We start from the raw sequence: 20530 nt of genomic DNA on the forward strand, positions 1-20530 counted from the left end.
TGCCCTAATCGGCATAATCAAAAGCTGATTTTGGGCGTCCTCAACTGCTTCCTGTCGCGGGGACGACCAAAGTTCATGGGGGCATGTCGGCACCATAGCGAAGGTGGGACTGGGGCATGATTAAGAGATGGGCGTCCTCAGCCGATAATGGAAAAAAGAAGGGCGTACCAAAATGTGCAGAGACTCTAGAAAACAAAACTTCAAACAGAAGTGCGTTAAAGTGGAGAAAAACCCTCAAAAACCTGAGGCAAACTGCTGCAGGTTTAGAGCAGGGTTACTGATAACAGAAGTAACTCTTGCCCGGTTCTATCACTGGGTATAAAAAACTCCACAAAACAGAACAGCGAGTTAAAAAAGAAGGGCGTCCCTGACGAGCACTTGGCCGACTTTACTTGGTCCATTTTTTCTTGCGACCAAGCCGTGAAAAGGTGCCCAAACTGACCAGATGACCACTGGAGGGAATCGGGGATGACCTCCCCTTACTCCCCCAGTCGTCACCAACCCTCTCCCACCCTAAAAAAAAAAAACCTTAAATATTTTTTTTGCCAGCCAATATGCCAGCCTCAAATGTCATACCCAGCTCCATGACAGCAGCATGCAGGTCCCTGGTGCAGTTTTAGTGGTGCAGTGCACTTCAACCAGGTGGATCCAGGCCCATCCCCCCCATCTGTTAAACTTGTGGTGGTAAATGTGAGCCCTCCAAAACCCACCCAAAACCCACTGTATCCACATGTAGGTGCCCCCCTTCACCCCTTAGGGCTATGGTAGTGGTGTACAGTTGTGGGGAGTGGATTTTGGGGGGCTCAGCACCCAAGGTAAGGGAGCTATGCACCTGTGAGCAATTTCTGAAGTCAACTGCAGTGCCCCCTAGGGTGCCTGGTTGGTGTGCTGGCATGTCAGGGGGACTAGTGCACTACGAATTCTGGCTCCTCCCACGACCAAAGAACTTGGATTTGGTCGTTTTTGAGATGGGCATCCTTGATTTCCATTACGGCCGAAAACCGGGGACGGCCATCTCAACATTTAGGTCGACCATCTCTAAGGTTGACCTAAATGTTGAGAGCCCCCGACCGTATTATCGAGACGAAAGATGGACGCCCATCTTGTTTTGATAATACGGGTTTCCCTGCCACTTCACGAGGACGCCCTCATGAAAACTTGGGCGCCCCATTCGATTATGCCCCTCTTTGTCTACTTCAGGAAGAATTTGAAAGCTTGGCACTTCTCCCAAGCCTTTAATGGAAGAAGCAACTAACTAGATAGTCACACATACAAGGACTAACACTGGTTACACATACTGTAGCCAGAATTGCTTATCCATGTTGTCACAGTGCTGTCCCCTCCTCCCCCATGCTTGGTTTTCATGTATGCATGAAAATTGACCATGTGCAGGAGAGGAGAGGTTGGCACGACAGCCATACACTGAATGGTGCTACCAGCTGCAGCAAGTAGGGGAGTGACCTGTTCTAGCTGCCGGAGGACCTCTTCAGCTGGCAGGGCTTGGGGATTCCCGCCAGCCATAACAAGAGTGCCAGAAGTTTAGGTGGGCCTGAGCCCAAAGTGGGTGGGCATAAGCCCACCTGTGGCTACACCACAGCTTTAACCCTGTTACTGTCCAATGTCTCACCTTGTTTCTGGTGGGCCAGTAAAACAGGTCCCTCATCCTGGAGTGCCTTGTATATCAGGAGAAGCATTTTAAGTTCTATTTGGAAATAAATTGGGTAGCCAGTGAAGCTTCTTCAAAAAAGATGATTATCCAGCTTATAATCGAAAGAGAAAAACGCCTATATTGCGACCCAAATTGGGAGATGGGCGTCTTTCTCCTGTGGGCGCCCAAATCGGTATAATTGAAAGCCGATTTTGCGCGTTTCCAACTGCAATCCGTCGCGGAAACGGGTAAGTTGATGGGGGCACGTGGTGAAGGCGGAACTGGGGCGTGGTTATCGGCCGAGGAGAGATGGGCGTCTTTAGCTGATAATCGAAAAAAAAGGTATTTTTACCACGATTTTGGGTCACTTTTTTTGGACCCTTTTTTTTCACGAACAGGACCCAAAAAAGTGCCCCAACTGACCAGATGACCACTGGAGGGAATCGGGGATGACCTCCCCGGACTCCCCCAGTGGTCACTAAACCCCTCCCACAAAAAAAACCCACTTTAAAAACTTTTTTTTCCAGCCTCTATGCCAGCCTCAAATGCTGTACCCACCTCTATGACTGCAGAATGTGTTCTATCCTGTGACAGCCTTTCCCTGGTTCTGATGTGGCTCTCGGGTGAGTGTGACACCTTTTCTGTTAAGGGCACTGCAGAGTCACATCAGCAATGTGTAGGGTATTGGGCTCCGTGATTCCACTAGCTTGTGGCAAATGCTCACGATGTTGGAAATTGGTAGGCTCTACTCCCATGGTGCTTTTCCCCCTGCTTACTGGGTCAGAGTGTGCCCTGTTTTGTTTCCGGTAGTCCATGAGGTAGTGGCCATTTTTGTAAGCCAGTTTTAGATCCCTTTCACGTGTTAGCCACGTTACAGAACTTAGTTCGTACCTTGAATGTGGCTGAAAGAGGGCATTGTACACCATTCTGCCAGCTCTGACCTACTGCTCATCTCAGTACCAGGGAGACTCGTTGCCAGTGGGGCACAACCTCTGATCTGCAGTTAACTGAGTAAACGTGCTTATTCAAATAAAGGACGTTTTCGAAGAGATTAGTCTTCAGGTGTCAACTGGTGTGCCAATGTTATATAGCAGCAACCAGTCCTAGAGGCCTGCATGTATGCAGGTTCCTGGAGCACTTTTAGTGGGTACCGCAGTGCACTTCAGCCATGCGGACCCAGGCCCATCCCCCCCTACCTGTAACACTTGTGCTGGTAAATGGGATGCCTGCAAAACCCACTGTGCCCACATGTAGGTGCCCCCTTCACCCCTAAGAACTATGGTAGTGTTGTACATTTGTGGGTAGTGGGTTTTGGGGGAGGGGGGTTGGGTGCTTAGCACCCGTGGTAAGGGAGCTATGCATGTGGGAGCGTTGTCTGAAGTCCACCGCACTGACCTCTAGGGTGCCCAGTTGGTGTCCTGGCATGTCAGGGGGGCGAGTGTACTACAAATCGTGGCCCCTCCCACAACCAAATGGCTCAGATTAGGACGTTTTTGAGCTGGGCGTTTTTACTTTCCATTATCGCTAAAAAAAACAAACGCCCAGCTGAAAAACGTCCATTTTTTCGAAAATACGGTCTGTCCCGCCTCTTCATGTACCCGTTTTCGGACATAGACGCCCATGGAGATAGGCGTTCGCGTTCGATTATGCCCCTCTATGTCTTCAGTTTCATTATAGAATAATTATAGGTTTGTGCATATTGAGAGTTAGGCAAACTGTATGTATGAGAGAAGCAGAAAGCAATGTACTCACCTGAGAAACTCTAAGTCATTATATTTACTCATATAACTGTCCATCATTAGTGTAAGGAAAGGAGGTTGGCTCCTACGTAGATAGTATATACGCCCTCCATTTGGGATCAGTCCATATCTGTTAGAGAAGGGGGGGGGGGGAGGTTAGACTCTCAGATCAGCCCCTTACACCAACAGTATTTACATTAGCAACCTACATACCAGCTGGACACCTCACCAAACATAAACTAAGGGAAACAGAAATGGAAACTAAGAAAGCCAGGGTATGCATGCAGTGCCGTACAGGAGGAAGAAGTACAAAAGGTAGAATTTCCATTAAAAAATGAGAACACCTGCCCCTCCCTTTGCAAATTCCTCAGGAGAACAAAAGAACTGGTAGCTCTAACAGCAGAATATGTTGTATTCATTGATTAGACCAGAATGATAGTGTCTCTGGTCAGATTATAATTGTCACCAGAACTGTAAATTTCTTCCCTATATTTTGTTATTTTTTCCCTTTACCACTTTCTCCCTAATTCTAGCAAGTTGCATGTCCAAATTCCCAACTAGCACACAAAGTTGTGCAATACAACTTATAGAATAAGATCAGTGGCACTTAACGTCATAGATTAATTAGATGCTAATTGGCCTTAACAATCAATTACTGGCTATAATTGGCACTAATTAGTTGCTATTCTATAAGTTGCATGCACAAATTCCAGACCATGCAACTCCAAGGGGGGTGTGAATCTGGAAGGGGCATGGGCAGGTCAGGCACGTACATGCACAGGTTCTAGAATACTAGTAAATGTGAACGTTTACACCAGTCATTTGGTTGGCGTAAGTGCTTCCGTCTAAAGTTAGATATGTAAACAAGGACTTATCCTTTGAGCATATAACTGCTAATTTTAGGCAACCTTTTGAGAATTACCCTTTTATGTATTACTGCTGATAAAGCATCCTGGAACTGACAGGGAGTAAGGAAACAGAGCAAGACCTATCATTTTGGAGTGGAGGAGTGGCCAAGTGGTTAGAGAACTGGCCTTGCAATCCAGAGGTGGCCAGTTCAAATCCCACTGCTGTTCCTTGTGATCTTGGGCAAGTCACTTAACCCTCCATTGCCTCAGGTACAAACTTAGATTGTGAGCCCTCCTGGGACAGTGAAATATCCAGTGTACCTGAATGTAACTCACAGTGAGCTACTACTGAAAAAGGTGTGAGCAAAATCTAAATAAATGGAAAGGCAGAAGAATGCAATAACTAATGACTTCATTACCACAATAGGGAGTCAAGCCCACCAGCCAGATGTCTAGTACATTTTCCCCTGGATTCTACATATGGCACCCAAATTTAGCTGTGCTTCCAAGATGCATGCACAGTTTAATTGGCTAGCAAGCTGTTAACCATCAATAATTGGATGCTAACAACCAATTACTGTTTAGAATGTGCATGCACATTTGGCTGTGCACTGTAACACTGAACGCCTAAGTCCCGTAGGTGGAACTGGAAATATCCGACAACCACCAAGCCTGAAACAAAAATGAGTGAAAACCAAACTCCCAATAGAAACCGAAAAAGAGAATGGCACAGTCCCTGCAAGGTATCGTTGCAAACTGTGCCAACACGTCACAGGACCCCACAGCCACTCACATGGGAAAAACATTCAGCATAAGGGGATCCTCCACATGCTCTTCAAATGTAGTGTTTATTATTTAATGCAAAAAATGTGGAAAAGGATGCCATATTGGAGAGACAGGCCAAATGCTTAAGACGAGATTGAATCTACACAGACACCGTATGTTGCCAGAACAGAACACTGCACTAATGACTTTATGGTGAGAATACTAAAAGGAAATTTCAGAATCATCCAAGAATATAAAACTTTCGAAGTTCAAACAATGAAATACTTTGGCACTTAAAGATCTGGGTTTCCTATCATATACTGCTTTGTCATGCTCCAATCACCAATCCATCTCTCGCTGTTTCTCACCCCCCTCCCCATCCACCCCTACCTTCCTCATGAGACTGATTGGAATGCTTTTATGTTTCACAGATATATTTTGATACACGCATCATTTGCTTATTTTTTTGAATTTCTGATCCAAAAAAGAAGGGTTACCTTTAAAAGCTCATCAAAAAATGTATTAAGTTATTCCAATAAAAATAAAGGTATCATTTTTTCTTTGTCTTGTTTTATTTCTATTTATTACCTTCTGGATTTTCAAAAGCACTGTATGTTTTGGTTAGAAAAGTACCTTTAAAAAGGGTGGCGTGAGGGTATGTAGGTACTTTTTCCTTTGTTAAATTTCAAAGTGAAAGATCTTAGGGATAAAGCCCACACATTAAAAGCACTGCTAGGTCTTGCACCTAAGCAGGCAGTATGAGAACTGCCCCCCTACCCCGTCAGTTTCTCATTCTTAATTCTTACTGACCTTTCCACAAGGTACAAGAAATTTGTTATCATTCCCTTTACAGTGTCCTGCATTTCCGACAGAAGCAGTCCATTGATTACCCAGTATGAGTCCCTATAGTTAGGAATAAAATAGACAGGCGTTAGATTTGAAGCTACTATCCAGAACCGGTGAATTGGTCTTAAGGCTCCATTCCCTCATTACTAAACACACTATCACATAGAATAAGCTCACTCTTTTACATCCAGTAGAAATGTGCTCCCAAGTCACTCACCAGTAATAAAATTCACGGAATCGCCCACCAGGCACCACCACAGGATATGGAACATAGATTTGAGAATGAAACTCGGGGTGATTTTTGACATCTTCTTTAATCTCAAGAGATAAAAGTTTCAGAAATATTATAGATCTAATTGGCCCTCTCACTTCACACTTTGTTATTCAGTTACCTCAGGGTCACCAATTTAGCTTCCTCCCCCCCACCCCCCCAGTAGGGATGGGCATTCAGGCATTAATTTCATGTCATTTCCTGGAATGTTCATTTTGATTTTTTTTTGTATGCCTATTTGGAAAAAGGGTGGACTCTTTCCGAAAGAGTATGCTCTCTCTTCTCAATATTATGCGCATTCTCACACTATTCGCACATGAGCAATGGTGCGGTATTGGGAAAAGAATGTGCATTTCTGGAAAGAGTCCGCCCTCTTTCCATATAGAGTGCGCTCTTTCATCGGCAAATGAAAAACACACTTTCAGTTTCATGTTTTTTTTCTGTTCATTTTCGGGTTTTAACAACATATAATTTCCTATGACATTGCAAGTGACAGTCCATCCCTCCCCCAAGTCCTGTTCTAAGATGGGATGGGGGTGGAAGAGTCAAGCAAGCACAGCTGAAGTTCAAGCTTTCATCTCATATAATTTTTATCACACTGCCGAGGGCACTGCAAAATATTCCTGGTTTGGTAACTAAATGTCATTTAGAGATGCTGTGATTGGTGCTGTTCATTCCAGGCATTATGGGGGTTCCACTGCTCCTACTGCCAAAAAGTTAACTTCAGTGGCCAGAATATAAGCAAATGCTCATCATATACTGAGAGGCAAAGCAAGTATTTATTTATATTCTGGTACCTTCCTTCCCAGATTCCTCCAGAGCGCATGTAGTTCTGTGGCCCATCTCCGTAGCTTACCATCAGAAATCTTCGCCAAGATTTTAGGACTGGAAAAAACAGAGACCACTTGTATATTGGGGTTAATATATACTCATTGTTTATGACAAACTGAGGGCCCTGTTTACTAAGCTGTGTTATAAGCGCATTAATGTTTTTAACGCGCCTTAATCATGTACGTGCCTACAATATCCCTATAGGCGCCTACACGGTTAGGGTGTGTTAAAAATGCTAATGCATCTTAGTAAACAGGGCCCTGAGTGTTTGGTTTAAAATAAGATTAATTTCTGTTCTTCTCTACAGTTGAGTGTAAGATTGTTTACACCCAACAGTTTTGCTTATGTCTCTCTGTCTCTCTGGATAATAATGTATACTCTGCTCTGCTTATCATTATAGTTTATTACAAGGCTCATTTATATCCTTTTCTCTTTTTCCCTTTGATCTGGCAAGTTTCTCTTGCTTTCAGTTTCTGTTAGGCTACAATCCATGAGCCTTCAATTGGAATTATTCTGGAGGTTTTCCCCACATGCTATACTCTTCCTCAATTTACTTTAGACCAGCATCTCAGCAACAGTACGTAGCTGCTGGTGGGAGAACATGCACAATCCTGGGCCCTAAATCTTGCAATTAGGTACTGTCATTGTGCAATGACAGACTTCTCTTCTAGGCAAAAGTTACAAGTACTGCCTCGGCAGCATCCCAGCCAACCTAGAGAGTGAAATCCTGAGGTAAGAACTGAACTCAGTTCCATCCACCTGCCAGTGTCCAACACCAGGGCAGCTCATCCTGTTTTAACTTCACAGTTGTATGTAAGGTTATTTAGGACCAGCAAAAAAACACAACTTGGCTTCTTGTACCTCCACCACAACCCATTACCAGCTCAGGGACTCACTAGACTGGATTTAACACATTTATCTGTGAAGAAGAAAAACTTAACACTGTGAGACAGTTCCTCTGAGCTTTCCCTTCTGGGTGGGTTTACTGCTTGAAAAAGGAACTGCACAGGAGAAATAGGCACCTCGACCACATGGAATGTAAGTATGTGGTGAACTGATTCTTAAACAGTAGTCTGTGACTTCCAAATAGGGTCATGATCAAATCTGCAGGGGGAAAAAAAAAACAGGACAGTAACATCTTCAGCCCCCATGGGCTAACAGGAACTTGGCCTTCATAGGCTCACTCAAATGTGGGGACTACCCTGCAATAGAGACATGGCAGGAAGGAAACTTGGTTTCAACTGAGACAGGTGCTAGGTTTGCATTTATGTATTATTAAAATGGGATCACAACATAAAAAAAGAAAAGTTTGAACCAGTACATCGGTGCTTCCCAAACTCCACCTTCAGTCTGCTGACTGCAACAAGCCCAGGGAGACCCGGAACAGCAGTTCTGTAGAGTTCTATAGAGGTCATCCAAGTTTGAAACTGCCAAGAATAGCAAAATTCTTTACTCCAGTGCCTCTAAGTATTAGACTTTTTCCTCCATTTCATGTTAGAATTGGTTTCTAGGCATCTGAAAGATGCCATGATCAAACCAACTTGGAGAAGACTCTGAGAGGCTTATTTTCAAAGCACTTAGCCTCCCAAAGTTCCATAGAAACCTATGGAACTTAGCCTCCCAAAGTGCTTTGAAAATATGCCTCACAGTCACCCAGTGAAACAAAGAATATGTACATCATCTGCCAACACTCAACACTTATTTTTGTTTTCAAATTGTAGGACTGCTTTTAAAATGATTTGTCAACTCCAAAAAAAATATCGTAATAGCAGAGAGTTGCAAAACAGTTAAATTAGTATCTTCAACCTCTACAAGCTTCAAGGACCCTATTCCTGATTTCCCCCCAACCACACTTTAATTCTTCTCCCCTGCCAACCCCATCACTTGAGACCCATTACTCTATGTTGTCTCCAGCTCCTTGAATCTGCAATTGAAAAAAAATGTATGTATGAAATGTAATGCTTCATGTGTGACAGGAGGTTGCTACATGACAGAGGATTAACCGGTTAACTCAGGACTGTATATAACAGTTTCTGTAAATGTCAGCATAAAATATAATCTTAAGTAAATAAAACCACTTAAATCACACAAAAACAACAAATGCTAAATATATCTGTAAAGTGTGAATGGTGCTCAGAACACAGTGCTAGTGATCACTTGCGACCATAAAATCACCTGACAATCACTACATTCAATCATCGCACCATAAAACCCTGCCTACCAAAATAATCACCTTCAAAGAATGTAAAAAAGCAGGAGACTTAGCTTAATTCAGTTGAATGATCTTATATTTATAAGTGGGAAAGGCCTGTCAAAAGATGATAGGTGGCTAGGTGGAGTCAACAAGTGGGGCCCTGGCTTTCTGCCATAACACAGCTGAGCTCCCTTGCCAGTTTGCTTTCACATGGCAGGGACTAGGCACCCTGCTCATCCTCATTGCTTGGTTCCTCTGCCGCCACTATTTAGCGCTGCACATCACATGCACTCCACATGCACTGCAGCATTGACACCAACAAGAAGTAAACAACTCTCTCTTTGAAACGGTACATAGATTGATTCCTAGTCATTGACAAACTTGAATACTCAAACAGCCAGCTTTCCATTTTGTTCTGGACAGGTCGATCCAGTTATGGTTTTGACCCATTGCACGCATGGACTTCAAGCTCTGACTTCCCTAATAAAAGGCAATAAATCCATGCAGGCAGTAAAAAAACAGAAGCCAGTTGGTACCCCTATTCTGTTCCCCAAAATACCCTGGTTGGATGTGGTGCCCTTGCAGCAGAAAATCTAATGAATTGATTCTATTTTGCTTTACTCAAGCTTGTGCAAACCCAACAAGTAGGCTCATTCCCTCTTTGCACATGAACCTTTTTTGCTAGACCGCCATTATGATTTGCACCAAAGAGGGATGTCAGCTGCCTTAATGCACAGCCTATCACCACTGTCCTGTAATAAGTGGGGTGGGGATCAGTATTTATACTTCTCATGCCAGTCTTGTGGGGTCCAAGGTTCAAACTCCTGACCAGGGGGAGTGAAAGATAAGTTGACAAACTGAAGCAGTTGATCTCTGCTAACTTTCCCGTCTGGAGATTTTTCCACCAACTTCTGGAACGTCTGTAGGATTTGTTCTGCAAGGTGCAAAGAAAAAGAAACGTACACAAATCTGTTCCTCCAAGCACCAGTGCTACTAAACAGTCAGTGTGTGCCAAACGATGAGCTTAACATGGTATTAATGTTGCCAACATGTCAATAAATGATACTGTATAGGTAGAGAAGACCAAAACTAAATCTCCCTTGTTCATCTACAATTGGACTGCAGATTACAGCAGTGACTATTACCAATATGCACCCTCAAACTTAGTCTGCAGGGGGATAATGATCCCTTGTGCTCTAGGGCCAGGACTCACAGAGGGGCATAATCGAACGTGAACGCCCATCTCCATGGGTGCCTATCTCCGAGAACGGGTACGTGAAGGAGCAGGACAGATCGTATTTTGGGAAAAAATGGGCGCCCATCTTTTTTCGATAATACGGTTTGTGCTGGGCAAATGCATCGGATTTGTGCGGATTTGAGCTGGGCAGTTTCGTTTTTCAGCGATAATGGAAACCGAAGGCGCCCTGCTCAAAAACGAACAAATCCAAGGCATTGGGTCGTGGGAGGGGCAAGAATTTGTAGTGCACTGGTCCCCCTCACATGCCAGGACACCAACCAGGCACCCTAGGGGGCACGTGTAACAATTAAAAAAAAAAAAGTACAATGCCTCCCAAGTCCATAGCTCCCTTCCTTTGGGTGCTGAGACCCTCAAATCCCCCCCCCACCAAAACCCACTGCCCACAACTCTACACCATTATTATAGCCCTTATGGCTGAAGGGGGGCACCTACATTTGGGTACAGTGGGTTTTGGGGGCGGTTTGGAGGGCTCCCATTTACCACCACAAGTGTAACAGGTAGGGGGGGGGATGGGACTGGGTCCACCTGGGTGAAGTCCACTGCACCCACTAACAACTGCTCCAGGGACCTGCATACTGCTGTGATGGACCTGGGTATGACATTTGAGGCTGGCATACAGGCTGGCAAAAAAAGTTTTTAAACTTCTTTTTTTTTTGAGGGAGGAGGTTAGTGACCACTGGGGGAGTCTGGGGAGGTGATCCCTGACTCCCTCTGGTGGTCATCTGGGCAGTTGGGGCACTTTTGGGGGACTTGTTCGTGAGAAAAAAAGGTCCAAAAAAAGTGACCCACATTTGCGCTAAAAGCGCCTTTCTTTTTTTGATTATTGGCCGAGGACATCCATCTCTGCTCGGCCGATAAACACGCCCCAGTCCTACCTTCACCATGCCTCCGACATACCCTCGTCAACTTTGCCCGTTTCCGCGACAGATTGCAGTTGAAGACGCCCAAAATCAGCTTTCGATTATACCAATTTGGGCACCCACGGGAGAAAGACGCCCATCTCCCGATTAGGGTCGATATATGGGCGTCTTTCGCTTTCAAAAATAAGGCTGACATTCTGTTTCATGTGAAATATCTAATTAATTGATCAAATTTGATCCACCTGAGTTCCCCATTTGTATGTTGTATTTACAGATCCTGCTTGGAGTGGACACAGATTCATGAAAGTTCAAAAGGCCTACATTTTTCTAGGACTGCTCCAACTCACCTGGAGATTCGCGTAGACCCATGTCCACAAAATGTTTATCATCGTTAAATAGCTTGGCAGTCTGGACCTGCTTCAGGAGATCCCCAGTACAGTAAATTGGGCTGAGGGGATAAGGAATGAATTGAACAACACAGTGAGATTCATCCATGAGTTGCAGTTCTCTGGAAACCATTATATTCCCTTCAGATCACATGCAGCTGTAAGAATACCAGTCAACCTTTGCCGTTTTCTCAGAGACATACAGCCTACGATGGCAGGAAAAAAAACCCTCAAACCATGTAGTCTAACATGAATGTGCACTAAAAGGTCATTCTGAGATTTATACTTGTTCCTAGTCAAGCAGGAGATAAAATACTGCAAAGTCAACTCACTTTGGAAGAGACCTCTTTGCTATTCTCCCCCCCTCCCGTTTCCAGTGGCTGCCTTGATAATCACCACAGGCAAAAAGCATTGCAATTAGAATCCATGTAATTAATGTAATTATTTCTAATCTTGTTTAACATGACCCTTATACAGCATGAAGCAAGGGTATGCAAGACAATTTGTCCAATTCACAAGTGCTTAGTGCCCAGTTCTGCTGCCAAACACTCCTCTTGTTGCCTCACTTTTTTGTTAATTGAAGTAAAATGGAGGCTGGGAATATAGGAAGAATTTGAAGATGTGCTGGAAATAAGGTCAACAACCAAGTTGTAGGTAATGCATTAGTCCAATAAAAAGGTATCTTCGACAAGCTTTTCAGAACTTTCCTCTCCATCAGGTCAGTGGAGAAACAATGTACTCAGCATAATTAATACAAACTCATCCAGGTTTGAGGTGGTCTGAATTAAGAAAATAAGAGGATCTATCAAGCCCAGTGTCCTGTTTCCAACAGTGGCCAATCCAGGTCACAAAAACCTGGCAAGATCCCAAAGAGAGGTATGCAGTGCTACACACATTATATGCAGGTACTTTCTCTGTCCCTAGAGGGCTCACAACCTGTTACAATAGAGGGTTAAGTGACTTGCCCAATGTCACAAGGAGCTGTGGTGGGAATCAAGCCTAGGTCACCAGGATCAAAGCCTGCTGCACTAACAATTAGGCTACTCCTCCACTCCATTCTGTTTGCAACACTGGCTAGCTTTGGTCACAAGCACCTGGCAGATTTCTAAAAGTAGATCATATTTCTCATTACTAGGGATAAGCAATGGCTTTTCCAAGTCTACCTAATTAAATGTTTTATGGATGTCTCCTCTAGGAAATTGTTCAAACCTCTTTTGAGCCTTACTATGTCACCTTGACCACTTCCCTCTGGCAAAAGATTCCATAGCTTAATTAGAGCCTGAGCGAAAAAAAACAACTTATACAATTTGTTTTCAATCTGAAGGTTATTTTCATTGAAAGTCCTCCTGTTCTATTGGCTTACAGACTAATTATTGCAGAATTATTGGAAAACTGACTTGGGGAAAATCCACTGCTTATTTCTGGGATAACTTAAAGTCCTGGATAGTCAGAGGTTCACTATCAATTGTTACAATACAATCTATAATTTGATAGTGAACCTCTGACTATCCAGGACTTTTAAGTTAGTGCTTTCAAGAGATAGTCTATTATCATGTTAATCGAAATTAAAGGGTATTTCTGGGATAAACAGCATAAAATGTATTGAACTTTTTTGGGATCTTGCCAGGTACTTGTGACCTGGATTGGCCACTGTTGGAAACAGGATGTTGGGCTTGACGGACCTTTGGTCTGTCCCAGTGTGGCAATACTTATGTACGTATGAGAGACAGAGCAGGGAAACAAGAGGGGGGAAAGGATAGCAAGGGAAGGAAGAAACGAAACTCCATTATTGATAGAGAGTATAGCAAACAAGGGAAGGATAAATACATTTCAGCTGCAACAGGCATCACCCCGGAGAGAGTCCACACTATTCTGCCAAGAAAAAGTCACAAGATCATTCAACAAGGGGGTCGAAGAGTGGCCTAATGGTTAGCGCAGTGGGCTGAGATCCTGGGGAACCAGCTCCATGTGACCCTGGGCAAGTCTTAGTCACCCAAACCTCCATTTCCCCAGATACCAAAAAGAAAACAAAAATTTAGATTGCGAGCCCACTGGGGACAGAGAAGTACCTGTATATAGTGTGTACAGTGCTGTGTACCTCTAGTAACAGGGGTTCTCAACCCAGTCCTCAAGACACACCTAGCCAGTCAGGTCTTCAGGGTACCCACAATAAATATTCATGAGATAAATCTGCATACAATAGAGGTAGACATATTCATTTTTGGGTATCCTGAAAACCTGACTGGCAAGGTGTGTCCCAAGGACTGGGTTGAGAACCCCTGCTCTCATAGCACTATACAGAATAAGTAGTACCAGTATAATCAAAGAAAACAAAATCTAAATGCTTACTAGTTGTAATTAATACAGATGCCTATCAACATTTTACACAAGTGTTGAGTGCTTTATTAAGATTGACAACATAATCAAATGTCAAACTTTTTATGAGAAGGTCCATATGAACAGCTATATTTTTAAGTCGGCCTGCTCAGTGATTTGAATGGCCTACAGTACTTTTGAAGACACAAATACACACAATAGATACAAATTATGGATAAATAACACTTGCAAATTTGTATAATTTCATTTAACCTTCAATAGAAATTATTTTCTCACTTAATGCTAGCTTTTAGCAAAATATAACAATTTCTACCAGCCTAATAAATTCTTATCACCAAAACAAATACTATATAAATGCAGAAACCTATTCCAGCTCTGTCTAAACACAAAACATTAGTGTCACTCACACACACAAGGAGTGACACGAGCTGCACATACTGCAGCAGGACATGTTTATCCACTCCTACCCTAGCTGAGATAATATTTAACCATCTCTCTGACCTCATGTGCAACTTTCTTTAAATTAGTCACCTTACTGTCTAACTCCTCTTACTCTCTTACCTATCTATATGTTCCATCTTTGCTTATACCCTACTCCGTCAATTAAAATGTTCCATTACGTATTGTGTTGACATTGTTAAGTAGTATACTGTGCTTTACTTTGTATTGTTATTTGAATATTTTTACTGCTGTAATTGTCTATTGCTCATGTTTGATTTATTCTTACTGTACACTGCCTTGAGTGAACTCTTTCAAAAAGGCAGTAAATAAATCCTAATAAATAAATAAAATAATTTCACGTGCACACTGCTTTAGGGAGAATGCTGAGAAAAAATTACTAAACTAGAAAACAAATGAACTAAAAACGCTAGCGCATCTTAGTAAACGGGGCTGGTCCGAGCATTATGGAATGAAGCATAGAATTTTGAAAAGCTAAGTACTTAAAACAGTTTCACGAGAAATGATTCAAGCATTGAGAACAAGTGTTGTGATGAGAAAATACATTGATTTAAAACATATAAGAACTAGCAACACAAGAAATATAAGAAGTTTGATGCACTGGAAGTATGTGGAATATTTTATCCCTTTGGGAAGACCAATGGAGATAAAAGTGGCAGTGGGTAGTTTGTGTGCTCACTTTAAATTTACCATTTCAGGGGGTTCCTTTAAATAATATATGTATAAGATGCATGATGATGCTTGTTATGTAAGAAGAATATTAATTTGTGCACAAGCATGAGGAGTTTGTTTTAAAGCTTGGCTTATGAATTAAGTCTCTCTCTCTCTATATATCAAACATATAAATGGCAAGTGACCGACTCACCTGCAAATGCGCAGTAGAGACTTCCCTCTTTGTCCCGCCCTCGCGTCAAGATGTGATGACGTCACAGGGTGGAACAGCGAGGGAAACGGAGTCGGCCGCTGCCGCTGGAGCCTAGAAACGAACATCACGCGCACCAACCTCCACCCTCCCATCCCCCTCCGTATCGGGTCCAACATCCTGTTTCCAACAGGACCTGACAGCGCCTCTCACCTCCGTGTGGAAGCACTGCAGGCAGCAGCAGAGTGGTGGGAGGGAGCGGCGGCGAGGAGGGTAGCTGGAAATCTCGCCCGTTTTAATGGGCTTAACGGCTAGTGTATATATATATATATATATATATATATATACACACACACACACATACACACACTGGGTATTTCAGTGGATCTTGTACTTTAACACTGCATTATAAGATTCAAGACCCATTTAAATTGATTTAGAATTTGAGGACCATCACCTACATAGAATAAAAAGAAACCTCAATGTTCAAAGAGATACTTTTAGAACATTCTGGTACCTCTATATCATGAAGACCCACATATTATCATTGATTTCAGTTAGACTGTGAACAGCCACAAAATCCCAACAACCTTATAGGGGAGAAAAAAAGCTGTACCAACCCCCCCCCAATCAAATCTATTCTAAACAAAATGTAATGTCTGTTTCTCAATGCAAGTACACATTTGTTCCTCTAATAAAAGAGAACTTTACTGTGCACAGCAAAGCAAAATAAATAAATCAAGCAGACCACTTATCTGCAACGAATTCACTAGTCACTAATCCATGATGACTCCAATTGTGATCTTTAGGCTGAAATGCCTTAGCAGCTCTCCATAATCACTGGAACCCAGTTATGTCCTCAATCATTCTGCTACAATTTACACAACTGCAGGCACACAACTACCACCTAGAGAAAACAGTCTACATTGAGCTCCCCTCCAGCCTGTACACCTGCTCTCTCAAAGCTGTGGGCCATTGTCCTCTAATGGTGCTGAGCTTCCTTACAGCTTGTGTGGCCACCAGAGTCAGCAGGCAGGGTAGTTCAAGACCAAGTGGAGAGGCACCCTGCCAGTCACCCAGAGATATAGAATTTAATTTCCTGAAGCAGAATCCCCTTTGGACCATTTTAAGTGCCACCCCCAGTATTCTCCCCATCCTACGCTCATTGGAAATTGTTCTATATAAAAGAAAAAATACCAGCAATTGGAGTTAATAGGGGGCCTCCACTTTCACTCCAACTACAATGGAAACAAAGGAAGCCAGCCCAAGAGGCTCCAGGAAATTACCCCAACCTAGTGCCTTCTCCCTAGGATCTTCTCCTTATCCTATCCCAATTCCTTGTCCTTTCCAGCCTCACACTATCATTCCCACCTCCAGATTTCCCCCCCTTCTGCTATCCACCCTGTGCAACAACTGGGAGTATCAATGCTGTGCCTCTTTCATGAGATATCCAATCATACCCCAAACCCTTCTGATTTACACATTGTTAAGGTGTGCCCATGGGCAAATACTGCCGCCATGCCTTTGCTCTGGTTGGGGACTGAGATGGCCAACCCCTGATCAAGTATATTATGTAGGGGGGAGAGCAGTGCCTAGTTTACACTTGCCTGAAGTACACTGGAATACATTACCTGTCACATGGAGGTGGCAAAACTGAAGTCACACCATTCTGCAAGGTCATGTAGGTAGCAATGCAGAGTGAAAACCATCTCGGATTCCAAGGCATAGTGAAAGCTATGGCAGGATAGACCTTCCACTCTTAAAGCAAGGAGGTAACTGAAAGGCTGTAGTCATTGCTTGTACAAAGTCAATAAGTCTAATCACATGGTAGGATTATAATGGTTATTAAAAAGGTTGTTGCATAACAGAGGAGGAAATATTTAACTTAAAGTCAAAACATTCTAAAGGTTCAGTGCAAGGCTTCCTGGTGCCGCCCGGCAGACCTATAAATTGGTGCTCTCAGAAGATCATAGAGAATGACACAGGCCCGCCCCCGCAAACTCTGTCCCTGTCTGCACAAGCCTCAAACAGTTATGGTAGGATTATAATGGCTATTAAAAAGGTTGTTGCACAACAGAAGAGAAAATATTTCACTTAAAATCAAAACATTCTTAAGGTTCAGTGCAAGATTTCCTGGTGCCGCCCAGCAGATCTATAAATTGGTGTTCTCAGAAGATCTTAGAGAATGACACAGGGACAAAGTTTGTCCCTGCCCCCGCAAACTCTGTCCCTGTCTGCACAAGCCTCAAACAGTTATGCAGTACAATACCAGAGATATAGAGAGATGCATTAATTCCTGTATTGTGAAAAACATAAAGATGGCACATGCCAGGGATGGTGTTAGGGGAGTGCAACTAGGGCAACTGCCCTTGGCCCCTGACCAGGGAGAGCCACAAGCCTGCTGGACACTGAAGAAAGTGCAGTCTGGTAATGGGCTTTGGGTTCCCCTCCTAAATTTCTACCTGGGTCCCAGCCATGTCTAACACTAACTCTGGCAAAATGTATATTTCAAATCTGACATACTGTAATCACAAAATAGAAAAAAAAAACATTATTTTTTTCTACCTTTTGTTCTCTGGTCATTTTATTTTTTAGATCATGTTGGTCCCAGGCTCTGGTTTCTGCTTTCTTCTGTCTTCTCTTAACGCACCAGGTTCTCCTGTCCATTTGACATCTCTTCTCTCTCCACGTCCACCATCCATCTTCAATTTCTGTGTCCCTATCGTCCCCCACATTCAGCATCTCCCTTCTTTGTCCCTATACTTTCCTGGACAGTACCTCCCTTGTGTTCTAATCCCTGCATCATCACCTTTCTATCTCCCTATCCTCTCCCCGTATCAAACAAAATCTCCTTTCTGTGTCTGCACTGCCCCTCTGTGTCTATATACCATCTCCATGCAGCATCTCCCCTTTGTGTACCTGTTCCCCCACCATGCACAATTTCTTCTCTGTTTCTGTTACCTCCTTATGTCCAGCTTCTCTTACTCTCTTCCCTCACCCCTTCCAGCACCTGGCTCATTCTGCCTGCCCTCTTTTCCTTTCTTATTCCTACTGTGGGTTCAAGAATTTGACTTCCTCTTCCTTCATCCCCTTTGTCCGGCATTTCTTTCCTTTCCCTCTAGGCCCCCCCTCCTCCCATGGGTCCAGCCAGCATCTCTCTCCTTTCCCTTTCCCTCTCCCATGGGTCTAGCTAGCACCTCTCTCCTTTCACTCTCCTTCTCCCTCCCATGGGCCAGCTAGCACCTCTCTCCTTTCCCTCTCCCTCCCCTCCCATGTGTCCAACCAACACCTCTAACCTTTCCCTCCAGCCACCCCTCCTCCTCCCCTCCCATGGATTCAGCCAGCACCTCTCATATTTCCCCCCAGCCACCCCTTCTTCCTCCCCTATAGGTCCAACCAGCACCTCTTTCCTTTCCCTACTTTCCCCCCCTCTCATGGGTCCAGTCAGCAAGTCTCTCCTTTCAGTTCAGCCCCAGCCCTAACCCCTCCTCTCATAGGTCCAGTCCTGCCTCCCCACCTCTCTTTTCCCTCCCATGGGTCCAGCCAGCACTTTTCTCCCCTCCTTTTTTCCTCCCCGTGGAAGGTTCCTGCAGCCAGTAGCGATTCAGTCAGAGGACATCTTTGGCCTTCCTTCTGCTGCATCTTTACAACAACTTCCTACTTTGATGCTAAATAGGAAGTTACACTAGAGAGGGCGGGATGTGGCAGAAGGAAGGCCAAGGAGACAGCCTCTTCTCCTTGGACAGAAGGCTCCTTTAGCCACTCAACTGAAGTGACGCCAAGGCAACATCACTGATCCAGCATTTACAAAGCTGAGAAAACTCTAGAAGAGCTCGCTGCGCATGTCCATTACTTCCGGCCACTGTACTGCTACTATAAATACTCTTTTTCGATAATACGGTTTTAGCTTCCATTACCGCTGAAAAACAAAAGCGGCCATCTCAAACCCGGCTAAATCCAAGGCATTTGGCCGGTTCGAAACGTATTATCGAAAGAAAAGATGGCTGGCCATCTTTTTCGATAATACGGTTCGAACTGGCCAAATGCCTTGGATTTAGCCGGGTTTGAGATGGCCGCTTTTGTTTTTCAGCGATAATGGAAGCTAAAAGCGGCCATATCAACCCCAGCTACATCCAAGGCATTTGGTCGTAGGAGGAGACAGCATTTGTAGTGCACTGGTCCCTATGACATGCCAGGACACCAACCGGGCACCCTAGGGGGCACTTCTAAAAATGTTTAAAAAATACACAAATAGCTCCCTGGTGCATAGATCCCTTCCCTTGGGTGCTGAGTCAAACGAGCTCCGGTCAAGCTGCACGCTGAAAATAGCCTCAGAATAATTATGCAGAATCCATGCGTACACCCTTTTTTTTTTTTACGCTGTGAGGAAAGTTGGAGGCAGGCAGCAACACAGGTACTCCGGTAGGCAGGGGGATGGGTAAGCCAGGGAAAAGGCGAACATATATGCCTTCAAAGTGGGCACCACCAGCCACAACACCCCAGCTTCAACTGGCAAAGCACAGGAGCCACCCCAGGCAGAATATTTCTAAGAGCTGATCAAGCTACATCCACACCTGCTGGGAGACAGAGAAATACTGAAGGCAGATGGAGCTAGCCGTCCATAGAGCACTATGGTTTTTCAGTGTTCTCTACCTCCACCTGCTGGTAGGCGGACATAACCCATCAGTTAATGGATTCATCTGCTGCTGATGACAAGGAAAGCTGTGTTAGCGATTCCGACACAGCAAATGAGAGGAAGTCCATAGGAATTGAGGCCTCCTTTTACTAAGCGGTAGTAAGCCCAATGTGGTCTTACCGCTCGCTAAATAGGAAGTACCGCAGTAGCCCGGCGGTACTTCTCACCCCTAGCGCGCTGCCATTTCCAGTGCTACAAAAATATATTTATTTTTGTAGCATCAGAGTGTACCCGGCAGTAATCAGGCACTGCCGCAAACTGCCTGGTTACCACTGGGTTAGCGCAGGAGCCCTTACCGCCACCTCAGTGGGTGGCGGCAAGGGCTCCCCATGAAATGGCTTTACTTGCCACATGGTCATTGCCTGCAGGAAAGCAAGACTTCACTTTTACCCACTGCGGTAATAGGAGGCCTCAGTGCACATAACACGCACCGACGCCAGTGCAGGCCCCCTTTTGCCACAACTTGGTAAAAAGGTGCCCTGAATGGGCTTCCTCTCATTTGCCACACCAAGAATCACTAACGTGGCTTT

At 44.2% G+C, this 20530-nt stretch overlaps 1 protein-coding gene across 1 annotated transcript in view; it reads right to left on the reverse strand.

The window, feature by feature from the left end:
• The window catches only part of TREH (trehalase), a 30587-nt gene extending 13524 nt beyond the window's left edge, over nucleotides 1–17063 (reverse strand). Inside the window, exons 1-7 of the mRNA XM_030220569.1 lie at nucleotides 16936–17063; nucleotides 11608–11708; nucleotides 9929–10076; nucleotides 6915–7002; nucleotides 6064–6164; nucleotides 5811–5903; nucleotides 3401–3517 (exon numbers count right to left, since the gene is read on the reverse strand). Coding sequence (XP_030076429.1) covers nucleotides 3401–3517; nucleotides 5811–5903; nucleotides 6064–6164; nucleotides 6915–7002; nucleotides 9929–10076; nucleotides 11608–11708; nucleotides 16936–17030 — 743 coding nt within the window. The 5' untranslated portion in view covers nucleotides 17031–17063. The remainder of the gene's footprint in view (nucleotides 1–3400; nucleotides 3518–5810; nucleotides 5904–6063; nucleotides 6165–6914; nucleotides 7003–9928; nucleotides 10077–11607; nucleotides 11709–16935) is intronic.
• Between the last annotated feature and the right edge of the window lie 3467 nt (nucleotides 17064–20530).

The sequence above is a fragment of the Microcaecilia unicolor genome, chromosome 12 (genome assembly GCF_901765095.1).
Source record: "Microcaecilia unicolor chromosome 12, aMicUni1.1, whole genome shotgun sequence".
Lineage (NCBI taxonomy): Eukaryota > Metazoa > Chordata > Amphibia > Gymnophiona > Siphonopidae > Microcaecilia > Microcaecilia unicolor.